Here is a 22,892-nt window from a genome sequence, read left to right on the forward strand (position 1 = left end):
TAAAGCTAAATGTAGCACAAGTTGCTCATGCTAAAGTTAGCAAAACAGTAGCTTAAAGCTAAATGTAGCACAAGTTGCTCATGCTAAAGTTAGCAACAAAACAGTAGCTTAAAGCTAAATGTAGCACAAGTTGCTAATGGCTGCAGTTAGCAGAACAGGAGGTAAAAGTCAACACAAATAAGCAGAGAAATAAATAACGTGTTTTATGTTTCGGCTCGTCTCAGGAGAGAAGTGACTGGGTCGGGCCTGCTGCTGCGTTGCCATGGAAAACAAGCAGGAAGCGTCGGCCGTCTGGAGTCAGACCGTCAACAATGACTCGAGCAACCCCACTCAGGTACCGAGTCCTGACCCGGCTGTTCCCCACCCCCTAAACTGGAATCATAAGTAGACCTTCGGCTGCGGCCACGTGGAAGTTTAGCTGATGTTTTGAACCCTTCAGGTGCATTTCGAGGGCGGAGCCGTGGCCCAGATCGTGTACGGCGGGGAGCGGGCGGACCGGGCGGAGCAGCAGGTGGTCTACACGGCGGACGGGAGCTCCTACACCTCCGTGGAGTCTGCGGAGCACACGCTGGTCTACATCCACCCTGCGGACGGCGCTCAGGTGAGACAGAACTCGCTCCGAGACTCGCAGCTGAAGTTCCTTGTTTCTGGTCTGAGACGAGTCCCGGTTCTTTCAGACCGTGTTCGCCGACCAGCCGCAGGTGGCCTACATCCAGCAGGACGGCACCACTCAACAGGTGGGCTTCACCCGCCGCTGCCACGTCGTATCCATCTCTGCGGACGCCCCGTCAAAATAAAATCCACTGTGCTGTGATTTGCAGGTGACGGTGCTGCTGCCCGGAGGTCAGAACATGAACGCCGCCAACCTGCACGTTCTCAGTAACGTGGCGGACGCTCCACCGGCCATGCTGGAGCCGGACTCTCAGGTGAGGCTGCGCTCCTCCGTGGAGAACAGTGATCTCGTCTCGTCCTGACTCTGTGAATCTGTCGGAACGCAGGAGCCGCTGTCCGCCTCCAACTCCCTGGCAGACATGGCGGACATCACGGACCCCCCCACCAGCCCGCTCGGCGCCACGGACTCCACCGATGACTCCGACGAGGTGGAGGACGAAGACTCAGACCTAGACGACTGGGACCTGCTGCAGCCTCCGGCGTTCGACCCTCACAGCCTCTGTGAGTAAAAACCTCTTCACTCGGGTCGGCCTCCGTGTTTTCAGCTGCGTTATGTTTGTTTCGTACCGTTCGTTTCGTCTCAGGGTGCGAGGAGTGCAACTGTGCCAACCCCTCAGAGTGCCCCCTCCACGGTCCCCTGCATCCCGTCCCCAACCGGCCCGTCCTGTCCAAGGCCCGGGCCAGCCTGCCTCAGATCCTCTACATCGACCGCTTCCTGGGCGGGGTGTTCTGCAAGAGGCGCATCCCGAAGCGCACGCAGTTCGGTCCGGTGGAGGCGCCGCTGGTGCCGCAGAGCGAGCTGCAGGAGCACTTCTTCCACCTGAAGGTGAGTCTGAGCTCAGGTAGAGCAAACGCTGAGTCAGCAGCTGAGTCACTCTGTGAACTTTCTGTTGTTTTAGCTGCTCACAGATCTGCTGAAGTCATTCAGGAAAGAGGAGGGCGATAACAAATAGTTTCAAAACATTTTACTTTGTGATATTTTCCAATAAAAAACTGATCTATTCAAAAACGTCTGCTACTATTAGTTTTAAGCAACTGTTCTGCTACTATTAGCTTTAAGTACTCTTCTGCTACTATTAGCTTTAAGCAACTGTTCTACTACTATTAGCTTTAAGCAACTGTTCTGCTACTTTTAGCTTTAAGCAACTGTTCTGCTACTATTAGCTTTACGCAACTGTTCTGCTACTATTAGCTTTAAGCAACAGTTCTGCTACGTTTAGCTTTAAGCAACTGTTCTGCTACGTTTAGCTTTAAGCAACTGTTCTGCTACGTTTAGCTGTAAACAACTGTTCTGCTACTATTAGCTTTAAGCAACTGTTCTGCTACGTTTAGCTTTACGCAACTGTTCTGCTACTTTTAGCTTTAAGCAACTGTTCTGCTACTATTAGCTTTAAACAACTGTTCTGCTACTAATAGCTTTAAGCAACTGTTCTGCTACTATTAGCTTTAAGCAACTGTTCTGCTACTATTAGCTTTAAGCAACTGTTCTGCTACTATTAGCTTTAAGCAACTGTTCTGCTACTTTTAGCTTTAAGCAACTGTTCTGCTACTTTTAGCTGCCACTTGGCTTCTTTTGGCCAAGCTTTATTAAGTGTAGCTTCTAGTCATTTTTTGTTACTTTTAGCTAACCTGTTGATACTTTAGGCTTATAGTTAACATTTTTATTTTTGCCAACATTTGCTAATTTAACTTCTGGCTAGCCTTTTGATACTTTCAGCTAATCATTTGTCTACCTTTTTAGTTAGCATTTTTTTTGTTTTGCTACTTTTTGTTATGACAGAGAATTTAGCTTCTTTTAGTTAGCCTTTTGTTACTTTAGTTTGGTTTTCATACTTTAACCTAGCTTTTTATCTTCTACTTAGCCTTTTGATACTTTTAGGTTTTTGCTGTTTTTAGCTTCTAGTTACAACTTTTTTGTGACTTTTATATTTTAGTCTTTAACCAGTGTAGTGCTATTTATGGCTATTTGTCTGCATTTAGCTTAATTTAGCTTTTAGCTAGTGTTTAGCTTCTTTCCCTACAGTTTTCACAGTTTCAGCATCAAACTGTATTTTTACAGAAATCATGATTTGTCCTGTCTGTGTTTGTGTCTCACACTGCGATGCTTTTAGCTGTGCCTGCTGGACACGGAGAAGGACGAAGACAAGTCGAGCGACATGTGGCTGGACCTTTCAGACGAGGAGAGCTGCAACTGGATGATGTTCGTCAGACCGGCCCAGAATCACCTGGAGCAGAACCTGGTGGCCTACCAGTACGGCTCTGACATCTTCTACACCTGCATCAAACACATCCAGCCCAAACAGGAGCTGAAGGTCAGTCCGAGTTCTTTGGTCCAGATCCAGTAGACCCAGAACTAAAGAGCTACAGCAAACTGTGTAGAGAAATCAGTTTTAGCGCCCTCTAGTGGTGTGGAGGAAAAACAGCTGATGGTTCAGTTTAAATGTTTGAGTAAAGCTGGATTTGTGCTGAAATTTTCTGTTTGTGGATGTAGCAGTGGGAGGGGCTTATCAGGGCTCCTCCCACTGCTGTTTGTCTTTGAGTATTAAAGGTCCAGCTCTAGAACTAAAATAGTGTTTATGAAACGTGATTTCGTTTCGTAGGTGTGGTACGCAGCGTCGTACGCAGAGTTCGTGAATCAGAAGATCCACGACGTTACAGAGGAAGAGAGGAAAGGTGAGCGTTCAGTGTGACACAGTTTAATGGTAAAACTCTGTGACTCTGGTTCCGGTCCTGAGGTTCCACCGTGTCCCTTCAGTCCTCCAGGAGCAGGAGTGGAACTGGCCCTGTTACGAGTGCAACCGCCGCTTCGTGAGCTCCGAGCAGCTGCAGCTGCACCTCAACATGCACGACGAGAAGCTGAACTCCGTGACCAGGTGAGCGACTCTTCACCGTCGTCTCGGTTCAGGTACGCTCCTCTTCTTGTCAAGTCACGTGACTCGGGTCGCCGCCACTTCCTGTTCTCAGGTCCAAAGGTCGCGGCAGAGGAAGAGGCAGGAAGAGGTTCGGGACGGGAAGAAGACCGGGACGCCCGCCCAAGTTTATACGCCTGGATCCACCTGTCGACGCCAACGGAGACAAAACAACTGTAATTGAACTTTGTTGTTTACTAGATGAGTTTGTAAATAAATACTCAATAATTTAAGGAATGCTGCATTTTTTTCAAACCGAGTACTAGTATTTAATTTTCATACTAGCCTGGCATTTAACTAGAAGTTTTCAGATTGTAATACGTCAGGACACCCATAGGGCATCGTGACGATTGTCGACTCTTTCTCGATTGAGTTTTTTTTTTTTACACTTTGTAAATTTTGTAAACTTTGCAAGCAGAGTGCGGGTGACCTCAATTATTTTTTTTAAGCCAGTGGAGGACAAAGAATAAATTACACCGACTTAGACAGAGGAGGTGGGTTATAGGTTTTGATGTCTGTAACTTTACGTAAATTTAGTAAACTTCCCGTTCATTCGTAACTTTACATTTTGTAAACTTCCGTAAATTTTGTAAGCAACATGGGGGTGACTGCAGATATTTTATGAAACCAGAGGAAGACACGTACAGAATAAAATGCTCTAGCTTGGATAGAGGAGGTGAGTAGTAGCAGTTGCGTTTTCACAAAATCTGAACTAAATTTCGTAACATAAATTTGAAGACGCATAAAGAATAAATTATACCAGCCTGGATAGAGGACTGCTTCAGCAGCTGTTATCACAATCTACGTTCCTGGCCAGTTTGTAAATTTAGATTTTTTTTTTAACGTACATAAATTCATAAGCGCGGGCATGTAGGGGGAGGGGTTAAAGTGTCGACGCCCTCTTCCAAAAATCTTACCTGATCTGGTACTGGCTGATGGTAATAACACTATTCTTACCCAGTAGCGTTGCTAAAAGCTAAAATATGGACAATATTAAAACAATAAAAGGCTATTCAGCTCACAGACTGCAACAAAAGTTGCTGCTTTGAAGCGTTAGCCTAGCATTAGCTTAGCATTAGCTTAGCATTTTCTGATACATCCTTTTGTGCTTTTTAGTTTCGTGCTATTTCACCTCCATAATGATCGAAGCGTTGATGGTGCTAACGTATTCGTGTTTGTTTACAGCAGGAAATGTTGGGATTGACAGAGAAGCCCCTGGAGGAGCGGACGGACGGAGAGGAGAACGGAGTGAACGACGGCGAGCTGGAGCCGGAGGAGGACCCCGCCGCCGAACCCGAGGCAGAGCTCGTCTCGCCCGCAGAGCAGCAGCTCCTGGAGTCCACGACGCTGCCCTCCAACCCGGACCTCCCCGAGCCTCTGAAGGAGGACCCGGCCCAGAACAGCCAGTGGACCCTGACGTCGCAGGACGTTCAGCGCGCTAAGAAAATACGAGTGAGTGTACTTAACGTCATTCTCTAGTAGTTTGTTGTTGTTTTATCTCGTTGGTGTGTAAAAGGTGTTTTATAAATAAAGGTTGACTGGTTTTAAAACCATGTGTCTCTCTTCCTCACTGCGAGCTTCCCTCACAGATGGATGTGCAGGTAGGTGAAACCCGGAGGATGATGGGAAAACTGCGCAGAAAGACTCCCAGCTTTCCCCTGGTCTAAAGGCCGAGCTTTAGCTTTTTGTTTGTGTTTGTCTCCTGTGTCAGAACGTGGCGCTGCAGCACCTCTTCATCAGGAAGAGCTTCCGTCCGTTCAAGTGCACCCTGTGCGGGAAGGCCTTCCGGGACAAGGACAAGCTGGAGCAGCACCTGCGGGTCCACGGGCGCGACGCCTACACCTTCTCCTGCCACATCTGCAGCAAGAGCTTCCTGAGCAACTCGGCCCTGGAGGACCACCTGGTGGAGCACACGGAGAACCGGTCCTACTCCTGCCTCCTGTGTCCCGAGTCCTTCGAGAGGCTGGAGCTGCTGAAGGATCACGCAGAGGTCCACTCGATCAACGGCTACTTCCACTGTCCCTCCTGCAAGAGGAAGTTCATCAACTTCTTCCAGGTCTGCATCGACTGAACCTGATTTTATTTTATTTTATTTATTTTTATTTTATGTCTTTCTGAAGGTTCTGCTTTGATCTTCTCGTCAGGTAAAGAAGCACATCCGCTGCTTCCATTCAGAGAAGATCTTCCAGTGTTCGAACTGCGAGAAGGCCTTCTGCCGCCCAGACAAGCTGCGCCTGCACATGCTGCGCCACTCTGACCGCAAGGACTTCCTGTGCTCCACGTGTGGCAAACAGTTCAAGGTGAGCTGCGGAGAAGAGCCACCTGCAAGAGTTTATTTATTTATTTACTTATTTTGTGGTTTAATTCAGAGGAAAGATAAGCTGCGGGAGCACATGCAGCGCATGCACAATCCAGACCGGGAGGCCAAGAAGTCGGACCGGACGCACCGCTCCAAGGCCCACAAAACAAAGACCCCCACCTCCGACTTCGAGAGCTTCGCCTTCAAATGTCGGCCGTGCATGATGGGCTTCAGACGCAGAGGGATGCTGGTGAGCGCTGAGTCAGCATGTTTCTGCAGACCTTTTGACACTTCAGTCATGAATCAAAACGTTCAGCTCATTCAGGTGGACGGTGTTGTGACCATTTTGTTTTTTGTGACTTCCGTACTTTTCAAAATATTTGATTTACAAATTTTTTCCTCATTGAAAAACATTTTTTCAGTTCCTTTAAAAGTTTTTTTAATCTGCTTCAGCTGATTGTTTTAGTCTGTTTTAACTCTGTTCTCGTCTTTGAAACAATTTTAGCTTTTAGCTATGTGCTTCCTACTTTAAATTTTTAGCTAATGTTCTGCTGTTTTTAGATTTTAGCCTTTTTATTACTTCCAGCATTTAGCTGGTGTTTTATTACTTCGAGCATTTAGCTATGTTTGCTAGTTTTAGCTTTTAACTACCATTTAGCTACTTTTAGGTTCGAATAAGTTCTTCACTTGTAGCTAGACTTTAGCTTTTGGTTGAACTTTTGGCTACTTTGAGCATTTAGCAACCATTCTGATACTTTTAGCTAGACTTTTGCTTTTTGCTAGACATTTAGTTTCTGTAGGCATTTAGCTGGCTTTTTGCTTGTTTTAACCGTTCGGCTACTTTTTGATTTTGGTTTCACTTTGCTACTTTTAGGTCCCATTCTTCTTCTTTAGTTAGTTAGACTTTAGATCGTAGCTAGACTTTTGGCTATTTTGAACATTAAGCTACTATGCTGCTACTTTTAACTAGACTTTAACCTTTTTCTACATTTAGCTTTTAGCTAGACACTATGTTACTTTAAGCATTTAGCTAGCATTTTATTACTTTGAGCATTTGGTTATATTTTTGCTAGTTTTAGCTTTTAACTACCATTTAGCTACTTTTAGATTTTAACAAGTTCTTCATTTGTAGCTAGACTTTAGCTTTTGGTTGAACTTTTGGCTACTTTGAGCATTTAGCTACCATTCTGCTACTTTTAGCTTTTATCTAGACTTTGGATTTTTGCTAGACATTGAGTTTCTGTTGGCATTTAGCTGGCTTTTTGCTACATTTAGCGTTTTGCTAGACACCTTTTTACTTGAAGTATTTAGCTAGCTCCTTGCTACGTTTGGCTTGTCTTTGGCTTCTTGCAGCATTTAGGTAGCCATTTGTGACTTAGCTTTTAGCTTCTGTCATACTATTGCTAGCCTTTATCTAGCCTTCTGCTACTTCTAGCTAGCCCTTCGATACTTTTAGTTAGTATTTTACCCCTTTAGCTGTTAGTGTTCTGCTTTTTAATTTTTACTAACTCAGTTTCAGCTTCAACAAACTTCAGCTGTCGTTCAGCTCTCAGTTTTAAACTCTGGTCCTTTTAGCAGTTTTTTTAGCTGATTTTTCTGTTTTCAGGTGAATCATTTGTCCAAACGTCATCCTGAGATGCGTATCGACGACGTTCCAGAGCTGACTCTTCCCATCATCAAACCGAACCGGGACTACTTCTGTCAGTACTGCGATAAGGTCCGTTTTCCTCTGGTTCTGGCGGTACTTCCTGTTTTCAGTTCTTTCAGAATAAAACTCGTTTATTAAAGAACTCGTGTCTCTGCAGGTGTATAAAAGCGCCAGTAAAAGAAAAGCTCACATCCTGAAGAACCACCCCGGAGCAGAGTTGCCCCCCAGCATCCGGAAGCTGCGTCCCGCTGCTCCCGGAGAGCCGGACCCCATGCTGAGCACGCACACCCAGCTGACCGGCACCATCGCCACGGCGCCGGTCTGCTGCCCGCACTGCGCCAAACAGTACAGCAGCAAGGTAAGCCGCTCACGCAGCCGATCGCTGAACTTCCTGTTGCTTGAGGTAAAACGTCCGTTCCTGTCAGACGAAGATGGTGCAGCACATCAGGAAGAAGCACCCAGAGTTCGCTCAGCTCGCCAACACCGTCCAGACGCCGCTGACCGCCGCCGTCATCAGCTCTGCTCCTGCCGTCATCGGCGCGGACGGCGCCACGGCCGAGGCTGTGGTGGTGAGGACGAAACGATCAAAGCATCAGATTACAGTCTGCATCGGATTTTAATCTGAACCGTGTTGTTCCTCACAGACCACGGACCTGCTGACCCAGGCCATGACAGAACTCTCTCAGACCCTGACCACAGACTACAGGACCACGCAGGGGGACTACCAGAGGATCCAGTACATCCCCGTGTCCCAGGCTGGGGGAGGCCTGTCCCAGCCGCAGCACATCCAGCTGCAGGTGGTCCAGGTCACTCCGGTAATTTAAAAAGGAACTTTAATCAACGTTTTTATTTTTACATTTTTAAATTTTACCTACTGTTTTTATTTATTTTAGCTTTCAGCACGCTTTAGCTAACTTTTTGCTGCTTTTAACAAGAGTTAAAACATAACATTTAGCCATTAGCTAGCATTGCTACTTATAGCTAGCCTTTGCTTTTTCATTTCAATTTCAACTTTTTAAGCAGTGTCCGCAGTATTTTCACAGAAAATTCAGGTTTTCTTATATTAACTTCAGAAAACAGCTGAATTCAGTTTGATAAGTCGAGTTTTGATGAGTCAGACGTTAATAAGTCAGAGTTTTCTGATCCCAGCCGGTTTCAACATGACCAAAATACAAAACAAACATAAACAGGAAGTTATTTTTAGTTTAATTTTTATTTTTTCTGTCCTTCAGGCCTCCTCCCAGCATCCCCAGCCTCCGACGGTGGATGTGAGTCAGCTGCACGACCCTCACGGCTACAGCCAGCACTCCATCCAGGTCCAACACATCCAGGTGTCTGAGCCCTCAGGTTCTGCTCAGGCTGCCACACAGGTGAACCCACACTCCCAGCGGCGCCGGATTCGTTTTGTAGGTGGGGGGGCCGGGGCGGGTCGTCATCTTGCATTCTACGCATCCTGAATGTCGGGCGCACACGTTCAGTTTCGCCACACGGTGTGTCAGTGACTGATGACTGATGACTGACTGTCATCAGATGTAACTAAAGTCTTTTGGAAATTAAAAAAATACAATAAAACAAACTGCAGTCACGATTAAGCTCTTTTCTTTTCTTTTTTTTATATTTTTCAGTTCATCAGTAGCTGCTTGTGAGCATAAATATATGAGACATTAATTTTCTGAATCAATATCTATTTGAATTTGCAGACCATTTTCTGAGGAAAAAGATGGACGTTCCTGCTGGTAATCATGTGTTTTCCCGTCTCATAGAAAACAGATTTGGTCCATAAGTTTAATTAGCTAAAGCATGATTAGACTTTTTTTTATTTTAACAAAGTTTAATTATGCATCAAGCTTTACCTGCATCCTCTCATCATCAAGCAACAATTAATTAATGAAGTTTTCACCTGTGATTGTTTAATTTAAATCATTTATTAGGAATGATGATCACAGTAAATCCATCTGCTTTATAAATTACCATGAAAAAAACTAAACATGTAAATAATATCTACTCTGGAGTTTGGAACAGCGGGTCAGAAACTTACGCTGTAAACAAAGTCTTTTTTCGTGAGAGATGGTGAGTAAAGAAAACGATTTAAAGGGATCCCCGATTAGTTGTAACATTAGACTTTATTTAATAAATGTATTTTAACTGTAAAATAAAGACTAAAAATACTGTAGGCTGTTTAGTTTTTCTCATTTTTAAACTAAAAGTTAAAAAATATATTACACGGACGGAGCCATTTTATTTACACCCAGAGCATTCTGGGTAAATGATGACGTGGATAGGCTAACCGCCTGCTATCGAGCTATATCCACCCTGAAGGTTAATCTTGGACAATATCTGATGATCGACTCTTTTAAATGAAACCAGAGAGCGTTGACAGAGAGGAGAAGGTAGAAATGACTCAGCCTGGAGCTGAAAATATGGATGGAGGACAACAGAGCTGCTTCATGGAAGAAGAACCTCAGCTTAGCCTGTTAGCTTTAGCATTAGCCCTGATGCTATCACCATATACAGTATATGTTTATTAGCTCAGCACTACACATTCTCCTCTCATCACTGAGGTCCTCCATCCACATGACAGAGAGGGGAACACAAAAATGACTCAGCTGTAACTGAAAATATAGATGGAGGACCTCAGTTTAGCTTGTTTGTCGCGCTAGCGCCGAGCTAATACATATAAGGCAATATAGCGTTGGCGCTAAAGCTAACAGGCCAAGCTGAGGTTCTTCTTCCATGAAGCAGCTCTGTTGTCCTCCATCCATATTTTCAGTTACAGACTGAGTCATTTGTACCTTCTCCTCTCTGTCAACGCTCTCTGGTTTCATTTAAAAGAGTCGATCATCAGATATTGTCCAAGATTAACCTTCAGGGTGGATATAGCTCACTAGCAGCYTCGCACCGAGGACCTATCCACGTCATCATTTACCCAGAATGCTTTGTGTGTAAATAAAATGGCTYCGTCCGTGTTAAAATATATTTTAAAACATTTACAAAACTAAACAGCCTACAGTATTTTTACAGTCTTTATTTTACAGTTAAAATGTTTATCAAATAAAGTTTAATGTTACAACTAATCAGGGATCCCTTTAACAGCGAACCTTATTTTGAGGGGGAAAACGAGGAAAATGACACATTTGCTCGTTTGGCTGCATTTTCTCCAAAGCAACCTGTCATCTCTCAGAGCAGCAACAAACTCCAGCTGCTTTTTGGAAAGCAACAATAAAGACAAACTCTGCGTAATTATTTGTCAACCCTGACAGGAAAAGTTAAAGCTCTGAGCCAAATATAGCTGAGCATTTGGCCCGGACCTGTAAAAGGGCCGTGGGCTCGTTTATTTTTTTTCACAACCTGTCAGAACGGATGGTGGTGCACAGGTTTGGGCCAGATGTGGCACAAATACAAAATTCTDATTTTATTTTTAGGCTGATTTTGTTGACCCAGATGAGATCGGAGCCAAAATGTTTTTTGCAGGTGTCAGGCAGACTCATGATCACAGCCCGACCCACAGCTGGCACTTCTGCATAAACCCTCCGACTGTTCCTGCACAGGTTGTACGCACCGCGCAGCTGTGACATGCTAATCCTTCAAATACAAAAACTCATAGAAAACATCTTTATACTTAAAGTGCCTGTAACAGTAATGCTTTGTAATAAACAGGAATGCATTTTTGAAAAAATACCATTGATAACATATTGTAAAACAAATTTCACACCCCTGAGATGAACGGTTGTTGAGATATTTGCCTGTGAAGAAACAGGAAGTGATGTCAAAGGGGAATGTCTGCATGTAAACAGAGCAACAGCTGAAAACACAGAACGTACAGAAGAATCTGATGTTTCTTTAGATTATTTTGAGTTACTATTAAACACAGATGATGAAGAGTTAAAGTTTAAATAATTTTGTTTTAATAAACAAAGACCAGAGAGTTTATTTTATTAATGAGTTCCCCTTTGATGTCACTTCCTGTTTTACTTTGGCTGAGCCAAATCCAAAAGAAAGTAGGCCAGTTATGTGACAAAATGTGTAAAATCATGTGTATCATGCCAAGTTTCTTAAATAGTTTATTAATTTATTATTATTATTTATCCAGTGGACTTCCCTGGTCATTATTACGTGCTCTGTATCTCAGTTTTAATCTAAATTATCCGTTTTTTTCTCTCTCTCTCAGGGTACCAGTCAGCCTCTGAGCCCCACCTCCCAGCAGCCCAGCCAGGACCTGAGCCCGGCCCAGCTGACCCCCGTCACTTTAGCCCAGAGCCACGCCCTGCAGGCGAACAGCGGCCAGCAGCCGGGGGCCGTGCAGCACGCCTACATACCTGGGAACTGGAACTACCGGGGCTACCGTGAGTCTCGTTCTTATCTGGACCCGCTCCTCTGAGCTGTGTGAGGATAAAACCTGAACCTCTTCCTCTTCCAGCTTCTGAGATCCAGATGATGGCTCTACCTCACGCCCAGTACGTCATCGCCGAGGCCAGCACTCCTGTGTCCGGAGTCAACAGCAACCAGGTCAAAACGGTGAGTCCAGGTCCTCCGGGTTTCTGTTTCTGTGGATCTTAGAGGAACAAAATGATGAATCCCTTCAGCCTGTAAACATCTCTGTGCTCAGAAGAGTCGATAATAATGAATAAAACAAAACAAGGTAAAGTTGAATAAAGAGAGATCTCTGTGATGTGCAGCAGCAACAATTCACAATCACATCGTAGGCTTTTCTGGCACGTAAGATTCAGAGGCACTAATGCACCCCCATACCATCAGAGAGGCTGGCTTTCAAACTGTGTACCAACAAAAATGGCGCATTGTTATTTCTGTATATTAAAGAGAGCATGGTATCTGTGGTTTCCAGTAGTGGGCGCAGCTAACAAAAAAGTTAGCTTCCCTAACCAGTAATCCGCTAAAATTATTAGAAGCTAATGCTAACCGCTAAGACGACTTAGTGTCTTCATCTCCTTTCAGTTGAAGACTGGTGGGGCTGTCACAAACCTGTTCTCTATTGGTTTAATTTGAAAGTGATCAACTGTGGCAAAAACAGACAATTTAACAAGAGTTGGAGCGCTAACTTCCAGTTCACCCCTTTCAGAATAAAAGCATTTCTTTGATCAAGATTTGTATTTTTTAGTGATAGTATTTGCTTTTTTATTGTTTGACTAACTTCAAAAGGTATTTATCACTACTATATTTTAAATGTAGTCAATTTAATTTACAGAATTTAAATGCTATTTTATGTATTTTTGACACTCTTAGTTTGAAGTTTAGCTGCTAACAATGCTACGTGCTAACACTGCTTGTAAGAGGGGACAGTTTTTATTTTATTTGTGAGAAACATAAAATAGATGTTTTGTTTAGAGGAAGGTAATCGGTCTGCTAATGATTTCGAAAGTTAGCAAAAAAGCTAATACGCTAAATAAGAAGCTAGTTCTGCTGTTAGTGGGCTAGCCGAACTGTGCCCTAAAAGAACTTTAAAACTAACTTTTAAAAATTGTTCCATAATTTCAAGAGTTTTTTTGCAGACTGGTAAATCTGCTCATCTTTACGTCTAAAATCCTGTTTTCGTATTTTTACGTCGTCTTCTCCTGCCCGTCAGACGCACTACGTTATCTCCGAGGGTCAGACCGATCTGGAGGCCAAGCAGACGACCCCTCAGACCACAGCCCAGAACCAGAACGACCATCTGGACCAACAACCCACCAGTCAGTCGGCCACCACGCAGTACATCATCACCGCCACCACCAACAGCAGTGGCACCAGCGAGGTCCACATCACCAAGCCCTGAACTGGCCCCTCCTCCTCCTCCTCCAGGGGGCGGGGTTTGTACAAATGAAGAAAACGGTCCACTCGACTGGATCGTACCGAATGGTTCCGGCACAGTTTTATGTGTTTGAGAGAATGGAATGAACCGCCAGACCTTTGTCTGGAAAATAAAACAAATGGACAGAATGAATTTTAAAAAATTAGGTTTTTATTTTAAATGGAATATAAAAATAAAAACTAAACTTAACACTACTTTTAAAGTAAAGCACTGGAACACAGAGCTGGAGAATCTGGACGAAGTTTTATTATTAAAGAGGCAATATCGTGTAAAATCAACTTTTTTGAGTTTTATATCATGTTATAATGTTATCCTCTCATCAAAAACATGCCCAGAGTCTTGCTTTGACTCATTCATGCATGTTTGAGAAATCCTGTAGTGTCCTGAGGCAGCAGGCAGGGGAGCAGAAACCACAGGTTGGGACTAGAACCGCCTTTTGGGATCAGCTCCTCCTCTGGGCTGTGTCTCCACACTGAGCTTCCTCATCACAGAGCACACCTCCCCCACCTCCCGCAGGCTCTCAGCAGCAACAACTAGCAAACAGCCGGTGAAACCGCCACACCTGTTATTAACGACTTAGTCCAGTCCTTTTTTGTTTTTTATTTATTTATTTATTTATTTTTTTTTTCAGATGCCATGGAGACTACCCTCTTTTTAAGCTTCATATGGATGACATGGTTCTTAAAATGGTTGGACTTCAATTTAGGAAGTAACACTCAGATGAAAAAAGTTATATCTGTGCAAGTCGGTAGCTACGTTTACATGGACATAAGTAATCGGATTAAACGGCCATTCAGAATAAAAATGCATCATGTAAACACCCCGCTCGGATTATTCTGACTCGATTCAGCTCGATCCGAATGAATTTGTAATCGAAATGAGAGAGGTGGTGTATGCTGATTGATAATCCGAACAGCGTTTATGTAAACACTTAATCTGATTGTGAAAAAACTGACCTGACTGCGCACGTCTGCTGACTTTCATCCAGCGGTTTCTGCTCTTTTGTGGAGGAGCAGCAGCTCAGAACGATAAACAGCATGCACTGCCTTGCCAAAATAAAAAATATATATCTGTGCGTCACCTGCAGATGAATTAGAGTGCAGTAACGTCTCCATTATTAAAACCTGTCGCAGGTCCATTCTGAGCTCAGAAGCTGTTTATTTACGTTCATGATGAAAGTAGAACTTATTCTTCTGTGTTTTTATTTTAGGGAAAGTTAACAACTGTGCATGTCAGTGCTTCTATTCTGAATAAAAGCCCGGTGCATGTAAACACTCGTCATGATCAGATTGTGTGCATGTAAACGATACATTCAGATTATTTAATCTGAATTCATTTCAATCCGATCAAAGAATTTTGCGCACGTAAACATGGCTACTTTAGCTTTCTGAACAAAGGAGAATTTAACTGTGGACTAATAACAATCACTAAAAGATGATGCAACTCAGAAGTACACAAAACATCGTTGTCACCTGCCCAGGTAAGCTGAAAAACTCAGCTTGTTTTGTTCTGTTGTTTGGTTTATGCGTGATCTACGGTTAGCATTTGTAACTTATTACAATCAGTATTTGTGTGGATGATTTTACCACCTGAAACGTCGTCTCTCTAATCGCTCCGGTTCTTTAGAAAACATACTTTCCGGTCCGACAGTAAGGTTCAGATGTATCCTGAGATGAAATATTCTAAAACTGATCTTGTATAATGTTGCTGCTTTTTTTAATCATTACAACAAAGCATGCTACACTACGACGCTCCAGCTGGTAAACAGCATGGAAGCGGCTGTGATGACGTGCTGAAACGGGCGTGACGGGATCCGAAGCAGGTTCTTAAAGAGACAGAGGCCAATTTCAAGGTGTTTAGACACGGAAATGATGAGAAGTCAAATTTATTTTTTATTTAAACATAACATAACGATAGTTACTTTATTATATAGAACTTAATATATGCCTGAGAAACACATAATATTGCCCCTTTAAAGTAAAGCACTGAAACAGAACTGGAGAATCTGGACGGGAAGTTTTATTATGAAATATTTTATGTTACAGATGTTTTCTTTAGTGTTTTATTTGTAACAGATCATGATAACGTCTGTTGTTACCAAACTGTTTTTAATATTTTGTGATTTTTCTCCATCAGGTTTGTTTTTATTCACTGTCTTTGGTTCATAAAGTTTAGAATAACTATTTTATTATCTAAATATTTGTCCTCTATGGTGGTTTTATAGTAAAACTTTAAAAACAAAATATGTTTGGCTTCATTCTTTATGTCTCTGTTATGAAAGATTTGTTTCTGCAGAAAGTTTAAAGGTAAAATATAAAAATGTTACCTGAGGTGTAAAGTGTGAAAAGGAGTGGCGAGGTACAGTTGCTGAACTTTAGAAACTCATAAACTGATCTGTCAAGATAGTCGAGATTGTTTAGGCCTCCTGTATGGCAGGCCTTTTTAACATAAAATCGTTTGTGTCTGACTATATGTTATTACATTCAAGACATTAAAAACTGAGTTTTGACCCGGAACAACTATATTCTGACTAGTCAGAAGGGCAATTTAAAGACATTTAAGAATCAAAATACCTTTCAAGAGATGTGAAATGTCACCAAATTCATTGTTTGAAGGGTCACAGCTCTAGTTACAACTTATATCTCAAACATAATTACAAGGCAAAATTTAATTTTTATAAATCTGAAATAAAAAATTATGCATACACCCCCTGCTGCCACTGAGCTTTCCAGTTACCTGCCAGATTCTGAGTGACTGCAGCAAATTATTGCATCTAAAAAATTGTGTTAAAAACACAAGAATTTGTGTTTGACTCACCTGATGCTGAAGACCACGTAACAGCAAATTAAGGTAAGGCTAATTGACTAAAATGCCTTTAGAAACATTCTGCTAAAACGCTACATAAATCTGTCACATTTTGACTAAACAGAATAAATCAAGATATCTTGAATATCGTTCAGTTCAGTCAAAATGTTAATTCAAAATATGTTCAGAGGCCATCTAGATGGAAAAAAGTCTTCTTCACATCTGTAATTCATAGAGATATTTTAAAAGGAATTGTGACTCATCAGAAATAGTTCTAGATCTCTTAAGTTTTGCTGAGTCATTATTTGCTTTCAAGATACCTGCTTTTTAATTTACACTAATTGAATCTTATGTAATATTAACAAATACATTAAATGTATCTTGAATTATGATGTAATTTTGAATTATGACTCGGAACAAAAAGCAAAATATCTTGCGAATAATGCCTAGTCAAAACTAACAGGCAGAGGGTAGGCAGCATGTAAAAATTAGTTGCACTAACCCTAAAGCACTAACTCAAATATTTAAGTCCCCTAATTCTAAAGCACTATCCAGTCGACCCATTCACCTAGTGAATAAGTGAACAAAATGTGTGACACCTTTCACCCTCAGCTGTTAACATTAATGTTGACAATAACATTTAAAGACCTCAGTGCTTCTAAATTTACCCCGAAAATTTAGCAAGTGCTAATCCACTAATAAATTTAAAAAGAAGCAAAAGCGCTAAAGCACTAATCAGGAAATTAGTTCCCATTTAGTGCTTTAAGGGGACGGTGCCCACCACTGCTAACAGGGATATCTAGAACTATTTTTGACTTTTCAACATATTAAGATATCTTGAATTGGAGCCTCCTTACAAATTCAATTCTTAAAAACAATTACCATTCAGGATAGTCAAAATGTAGTTGTTCCTAGTCAAAACTCATTTTTAGATATCTAGAATGTAATCAGACAAAACAGATTTTATGTCAAAATGGCTTGCCATAAACAGAATTTTCTTCCACTTTCAGTTTTACCTGTATAAGTTTTGTGGAGCAGTTTGCGGGTAGTTTTCACCTGGTGAGTGATTCCAACAACGATTAATAACTAATAAACATTATTTTTCTACATTGCAGGTAAAAATCTTATCAGTAATTTGCGTGTATCTGTTAAACTGACAATATTTGCTGACTAAATCTGAAATCAAAAACTATTTAGAGGGAAACTTAGTGAGTTTAATGACGACAGTTGCGTTCATGTTTTTGTATTTCAGAAACTGTATTTTGAAAAATGAATTGTTTGACTCTAAAATATAAAAGGTTAGTTTGAAATATGAGACTTTTTTATGGTTGAAATGATTTATTTTTGCTGCATGTTGTGATAAGAAGTGGTTTAAAATGGCGCATTTGACCTTGTCAGTGCTGGAGGAATTTAGGCTGTAAATCTTAAATGGTTTATTAAAAGTTTTTTAACAAAACTGTAACAGAAACTGGAGTTGCATATTCTAATGTATACAATCTGTTTGTAGAATTTAAAACAAAAAAAGTTTCAATAGTTATATCCAATAGGAAGATAAATGGACCTTTGACCCCACCTCTTATATAACTGATCCAGTCTGAGGTGTGGGTTATTCTCCTGCTACAGCAGAATTCAGAATATTTTTAAATCCTTCACAATAAGAGTCTCAAACTGTTAACCTCCAATCTTTTTTATTTGGTTGAGCCAATATTCAATGTGTGCGTGTGGATGAGTGAGTAGTAGATTGTAAAAATTAGAGGTTGAAAAGACTCAAAGGTTTTTCTTGTTAGGTTTGAAACCAGAATTCGGTCTGTTTAACTTCACCTGATGTGACAGACGATCATGGCTGCTGCAGAACCAGGTAAATTCAGACACAACAAATTAAGATTTTGGGCTTTACCAATTTTTTATTGGTTAATAGAGAATAATTGCTTGTTTCATTTTACAGCTCTAACATAAAAAAAACACTGTACTGAGCTGATAAATAAATTTGTCTCTTTCTGTTGACAGGTTTGCAGCCTCTGAAGCGAAGCCAGAGCTATGAGTTTCTACCACCTTACAGTAAGTTTGACTGAACTAAGCCAATTTATGACTTAAATTAGATTAAAGTACTATTTGCACACAGTAAAAAACAACAAACTCAAGTTGAATGTTATATCGTTTACACTGTGCACAATTATTAGGCAAGTTGTAGTTTTGACCATATCATAATTTTTATGCATATTTTCCAACTCCAAGCTGTATAAACTAGAATGCTTATTGGATAAAAGTGTATCAGCTGATGTGTCTTTGCGTAATGAGGGAGGGTGGGGCCTAAGGACATCAACACCATATATCAAGGTGTGCATAATTATTAGGTTAAATGGACCAAAAAAGGAGGTTTAAGTGACTCTGAAAAGTCCAAAATTGTAAAAAGTCTTTCAGAGGGATGCAGAACTCTTAAAACTGCTAAGATATTGAGGCGTGATCACAGAACAATCAAACGTGAAGCTACCAAGAACCCATTATCCTCCAGTGCTGTCATATTCCAGAACTGCAACCTACCTGCAGTGGTCAGAAGTACAAGGTGGTCAGCGCTCAGAGACATGTCCGAGGTAAGGAGGGCTGAAACCCGAACACCACTGAACAAGACACATAAAATGAAACGTCAAGACTGGGCCAAGAAATACCTGAAGACACATTTTTCAAAGGTTTTATGACTGATGAGATGAGAGTGACTCTTGATGGACCAGATGGATCGGCCTGTGGCTGGATCGGTAATGGGCACAGAGCTCCACTTCATCAGACGCCAGCAAGGTGGAGGCTGGGTACTGGTATGGGCTGCTATTGTAGCTGTAGATGAGCTAGTTGGACCTTTTCAGGTTGAAGATGGACTCAAAATCAACTCCCAAACCTACTGCCAGTTTTTAGAAGACACTTTCTTCAAGCAGTGGTTCAGGGAAAAGTTTGCATCTTTCAAGAAGACCATGATTTTTCCGCAGGACAATGCTCACATGCGTTGAAGTACTCCACTGTGTGGCTAACGAAAGAAGAATGACGTAGCCCCCTTCCTCACCTGATCTGAACCCTATTGAGAACTTGTGGACCCTTCTTAAACAGGATATTTATGGTGAAGGAAAACAGTAAACCTCTCTGAACAGTGTTTGGTAAATGGACTGTACTTACTGTATAAAGTGCCTTTCTATCCATCCAGGACACTCAAAGTGCTTCACACTACAGACATTCACACATTCACACACTGATGATGGCAACTACAATTGTAGCCACAGCTTCCCTGGGGCACACTGACAGAGGCGAGGCTGCCATACACAGGCGCCACTGGACCCTCTGACCACCATCAGTAGTCAAGGCGGGTAAGGTGTCTTGCCCAAGGACACAACAACTGAGTCGACTGGACGGGGATCGAACTGGAGACCTTCTGGTTCCAGGATGACTCCCCTAACCACTCTACTACTTGAGGCTGTGGTTGTTGCTGTGCGGTGGCCCAGAGGTGTCATGTCAAATACAAAAGCCGCAACACAAATATGTATTTGTGCAGATGCAATAAAGTCATTTTTACATGATGGTTTATAAACAAGATGGGTTTTTTTCACAATTTAGACACTAATTTTGTAAGCTTATGTGATTTTAACTTGACACAATTTATTAAAATTTTAAATCAATAAATTATTTCACAATATTTGTCTATTTCAAGCCAAAGTAATATACTTTGGCTTGTAGCCAGAATTTATTTTCTTCTCTTTGCTGTCTTTCATTTTACTTGTGATTTGTATTTTTTTTGTATGTAGAATTCTTTTTGCTTTTAAATTAAATGACTAAACTTATGTTAGATGTATACTATGTGTGTGTGTGTGTTCGTATATATATATATATATACATACACTGTACAGTATATACACTGTATGCCAGTCCACCCCTGACTCAGACAGAAATTTTGTCTCACCTTAGATTAGTTATCTGGAATGTTGTTAATTATGCTTTCAATTATTGATTTTAATCACAGTTGTTTTTGTTTTTTTGTTTAATTTCAGTGTCTGAGTTGGTGGTTGTTCTGCTGGGAGGCAGCTTTAACCAGAGATGTTCCATTCGGGACCTCCTACTGGGCTTTGTTTATGACAGAATGTATATTGGCTTTGAAGCACACGATGGAAAATTAGGAGAGAAAACATTGAAAGTCATCAACACTCCAATTCTGCCAGACATTGAAGGCAGTCTGACAGAGTTTACAAAAGAGTGCATAACTCACTGTTCTCCTGGTCCGCATGTGTTTCTGCTGCTTCTAGATCCTGAATATGACTCTAAAGAGGCAGAGAAAAAGAGACTGTTTGCAGTTCTTGAATGTTTCAGTCAACAATTGTTTGATCATATGCTGATACTGATTTTAAAACCCAGAAATGAAAGTTTGAGGGAAGAATTTATGAAAACTTTTTGTGTAAAGGACCTGATCAGCAAATGTAGCTACAGATACTTAAAAGAGGGGGACATCGAACGTCCAGAACTTCTAACTCGGATTGGTCAAATTGTAAAAGAGAACTGTGGAGAACATGTGAGCTATGAAGAAAAAACAACTGAGTTACCAAGTGATCGTCAGAGCCACAAACAAAAGAATCGGCTTATATCTTTCCTATCGTCTGTAAAAGATAAGAGTAAGTAACCTATCAACATCTCAGAAATAATCAAAACCATTTTTTACCGAATAAATAACAAATCTCATATTTTCACAGGTCTCAAAGTTACACAATACATTCCAGGCTTTGGGAAAAATCCTTCACTTGACTGTAAGTAAATTTATCAGTTATTCTGTGTACCGGTACAGATGATCCAAACAAACTGATTCAAAGACAAAAAGGCTATTTCTTTTGTTTATTATTTTTGAAGATATTTAACATTAACAGATCGTTTGAGCTGAAGAGCCTCTTGGATGAGAAACAAAACAGTATCAAGAATCCAAAAGACGTCCAGTACAGAAAAAGCCAAAAGTAATAAAGTCCTGCTCTCATTAAAAAAAAATAAAAATTTTAAGGTTGTTTTTAACTCACGGAAGCCAAGAGTGGACAGTTTTCACATATAAATTTTTCCGTAGATATGAGTGTTTTCTCGAGAAAATGAGTTAATTTCCAGTTGGTTTTCCTTTTGTGCATAATTCAGTAACCGTGTAGAAGACCTGGTCCCCTCAGCTGGTCATCAGTGAAGTTTACTATCTATCTATCTACAGTCRTATGAAAAAGTTTGGGCACCCTTGTTAATTTTCCTGATTACCTTTATAAATCATTGTTTGGATAAAAAAAAATAATTTAAATATCATATAGGGCACAAACACAGTGATATTTGAGAAGTGAAATGAAGTTTATATGATTTACAGAAAGTGTGCAATAATTGGTTAAACAAAATTAGGCAGGTGCATAAATTTGGGCACCAAACAGAAATAACAGCCTCTAAACACTTCCTACAGCTTCTAATCAGAATCTGGATTGTGGCTGAAGGTATTTTAGACCATTTTTCTTTACAAAACATCTCTAGTTCATTCAGGTTTGATGGTTTCTGAGAATGGACAGCTCTCTTTGAGTGACACCACAGATTTTCTATAATATTCAGGTCTGGGGACTGAGATGACCATTCCAGAACGTTGTACTTGTTCCTCTGCATGAAGGCCTCAGTAGATTTTGAGCAGTGTTTAGGGTGGTTGTCTTGTTGGAAGATCCAGCCCCGGCTTCAGCAGCTTCAGCTTTGTCACCGATTCCTGGACTTTGGTCTCCAGAATCTGTTGATACTGATTGGAATCAATGCTTCCCTCAACTTTAACAAGATTCCCAGTCCCTGTACTGGCCACACAGCCCCACAGCATGATGGAACCACCACCAAATGTTACTGTAGGTAGCAGGTGTTTTTCTTGGAGTGCTGTGTTCTTTTTCCTCCATACATAATGACCCTTGTTCTGCCCAAATAACTATTTTAGTTTCAGTCCACAGCACCTTATTCCAAAATGGAGCTGGCTTGTCCAAATCTGCTTTAGCATACCTCAAGCAGCTCTGTTTGTGATGTGGGCGGAGAAAAGGCTTCCTCTGCATCACTCTCCCATACAGCATCTCCTTGTGTAAAGTGTGCTGAATAGTTGAAGGATGCACAGTGACTCCATCAGCAGCAAGATGATGTTGTAGGTCTTTGGTGCTGGTCTGTGGGTTGACTCTGACTGTTCTCAACATCCTTCGCTTCTGTTTATTGGAGATTTGTCTTGGTCTGCCACTTCGATCCTTGACTTGAACTGTGCCTGTGGTCCTCCATTTTCTCACAATGTTTCTCACAGTGGAGACTGAAAGCTGAAATCTCTCAGATAGCTTTCTGTATCCTTCCCCTAAACCATGACGGTGAACAATCTTTGTTTTCAGCTCATTTGAAAGTTGTTTTGAGACTGCCATGCTGCAACTCTTCAGAGAAGATGCAAAGAGGAGAAAATCTCACAATTACCCCCCTTAAATACCCTTTCTCATAATTGGAGTCACCTGTGTTATGGAGGTCAAGGGTCACTGAACTCACCAAACCAAATTTGAGTTCCAGTAATTAGTTCTAAAGGTTTTGAAATCAATAAAACGGCAACGGTGCCCAAATTTATGCACCTGCCTAATTTTGTTTAACCAATTATTGCACACTTTCTGAAAATCATAAACTTCATTTCACTAGTTTGTCCCCTGTATGATATATTTAACTGATTTTTTTTCCAAACAATCAATGATTTATAAAGATAAATCAGGAAAATTG

General features: G+C 41.3%; 1 protein-coding gene across 2 annotated transcripts in view; it reads left to right on the plus strand.

Annotated features, from left to right (window-relative positions):
- The window catches only part of LOC106533085 (PR domain zinc finger protein 10), a gene marked incomplete in the record, with an annotated part of 16,648 nt that extends 3,182 nt beyond the window's left edge, over positions 1–13,466 (plus strand). Inside the window, 23 exon segments of one of the 2 annotated variants that reach the window (XM_014029296.1) lie at positions 225–334; positions 440–601; positions 678–737; positions 822–926; positions 999–1,173; positions 1,257–1,498; positions 2,784–2,984; positions 3,273–3,345; positions 3,428–3,545; positions 3,637–3,757; positions 4,767–5,033; positions 5,159–5,182; positions 5,293–5,637; positions 5,726–5,881; positions 5,951–6,130; positions 7,487–7,597; positions 7,686–7,886; positions 7,954–8,097; positions 8,173–8,343; positions 8,761–8,898; positions 11,697–11,871; positions 11,946–12,043; positions 13,110–13,466. In XM_014029296.1, the coding sequence (XP_013884750.1) occupies positions 263–334; positions 440–601; positions 678–737; positions 822–926; positions 999–1,173; positions 1,257–1,498; positions 2,784–2,984; positions 3,273–3,345; positions 3,428–3,545; positions 3,637–3,757; positions 4,767–5,033; positions 5,159–5,182; positions 5,293–5,637; positions 5,726–5,881; positions 5,951–6,130; positions 7,487–7,597; positions 7,686–7,886; positions 7,954–8,097; positions 8,173–8,343; positions 8,761–8,898; positions 11,697–11,871; positions 11,946–12,043; positions 13,110–13,298 (3,528 nt within the window). 2 annotated transcript variants of the gene reach the window in all.
- Between the last annotated feature and the right edge of the window lie 9,426 nt (positions 13,467–22,892).

The sequence above is a fragment of the Austrofundulus limnaeus genome, unplaced genomic scaffold, assembly GCF_001266775.1.
Source record: "Austrofundulus limnaeus strain Quisiro unplaced genomic scaffold, Austrofundulus_limnaeus-1.0 Scaffold881, whole genome shotgun sequence".
NCBI classification, from domain to species: domain Eukaryota; kingdom Metazoa; phylum Chordata; class Actinopteri; order Cyprinodontiformes; family Rivulidae; genus Austrofundulus; species Austrofundulus limnaeus.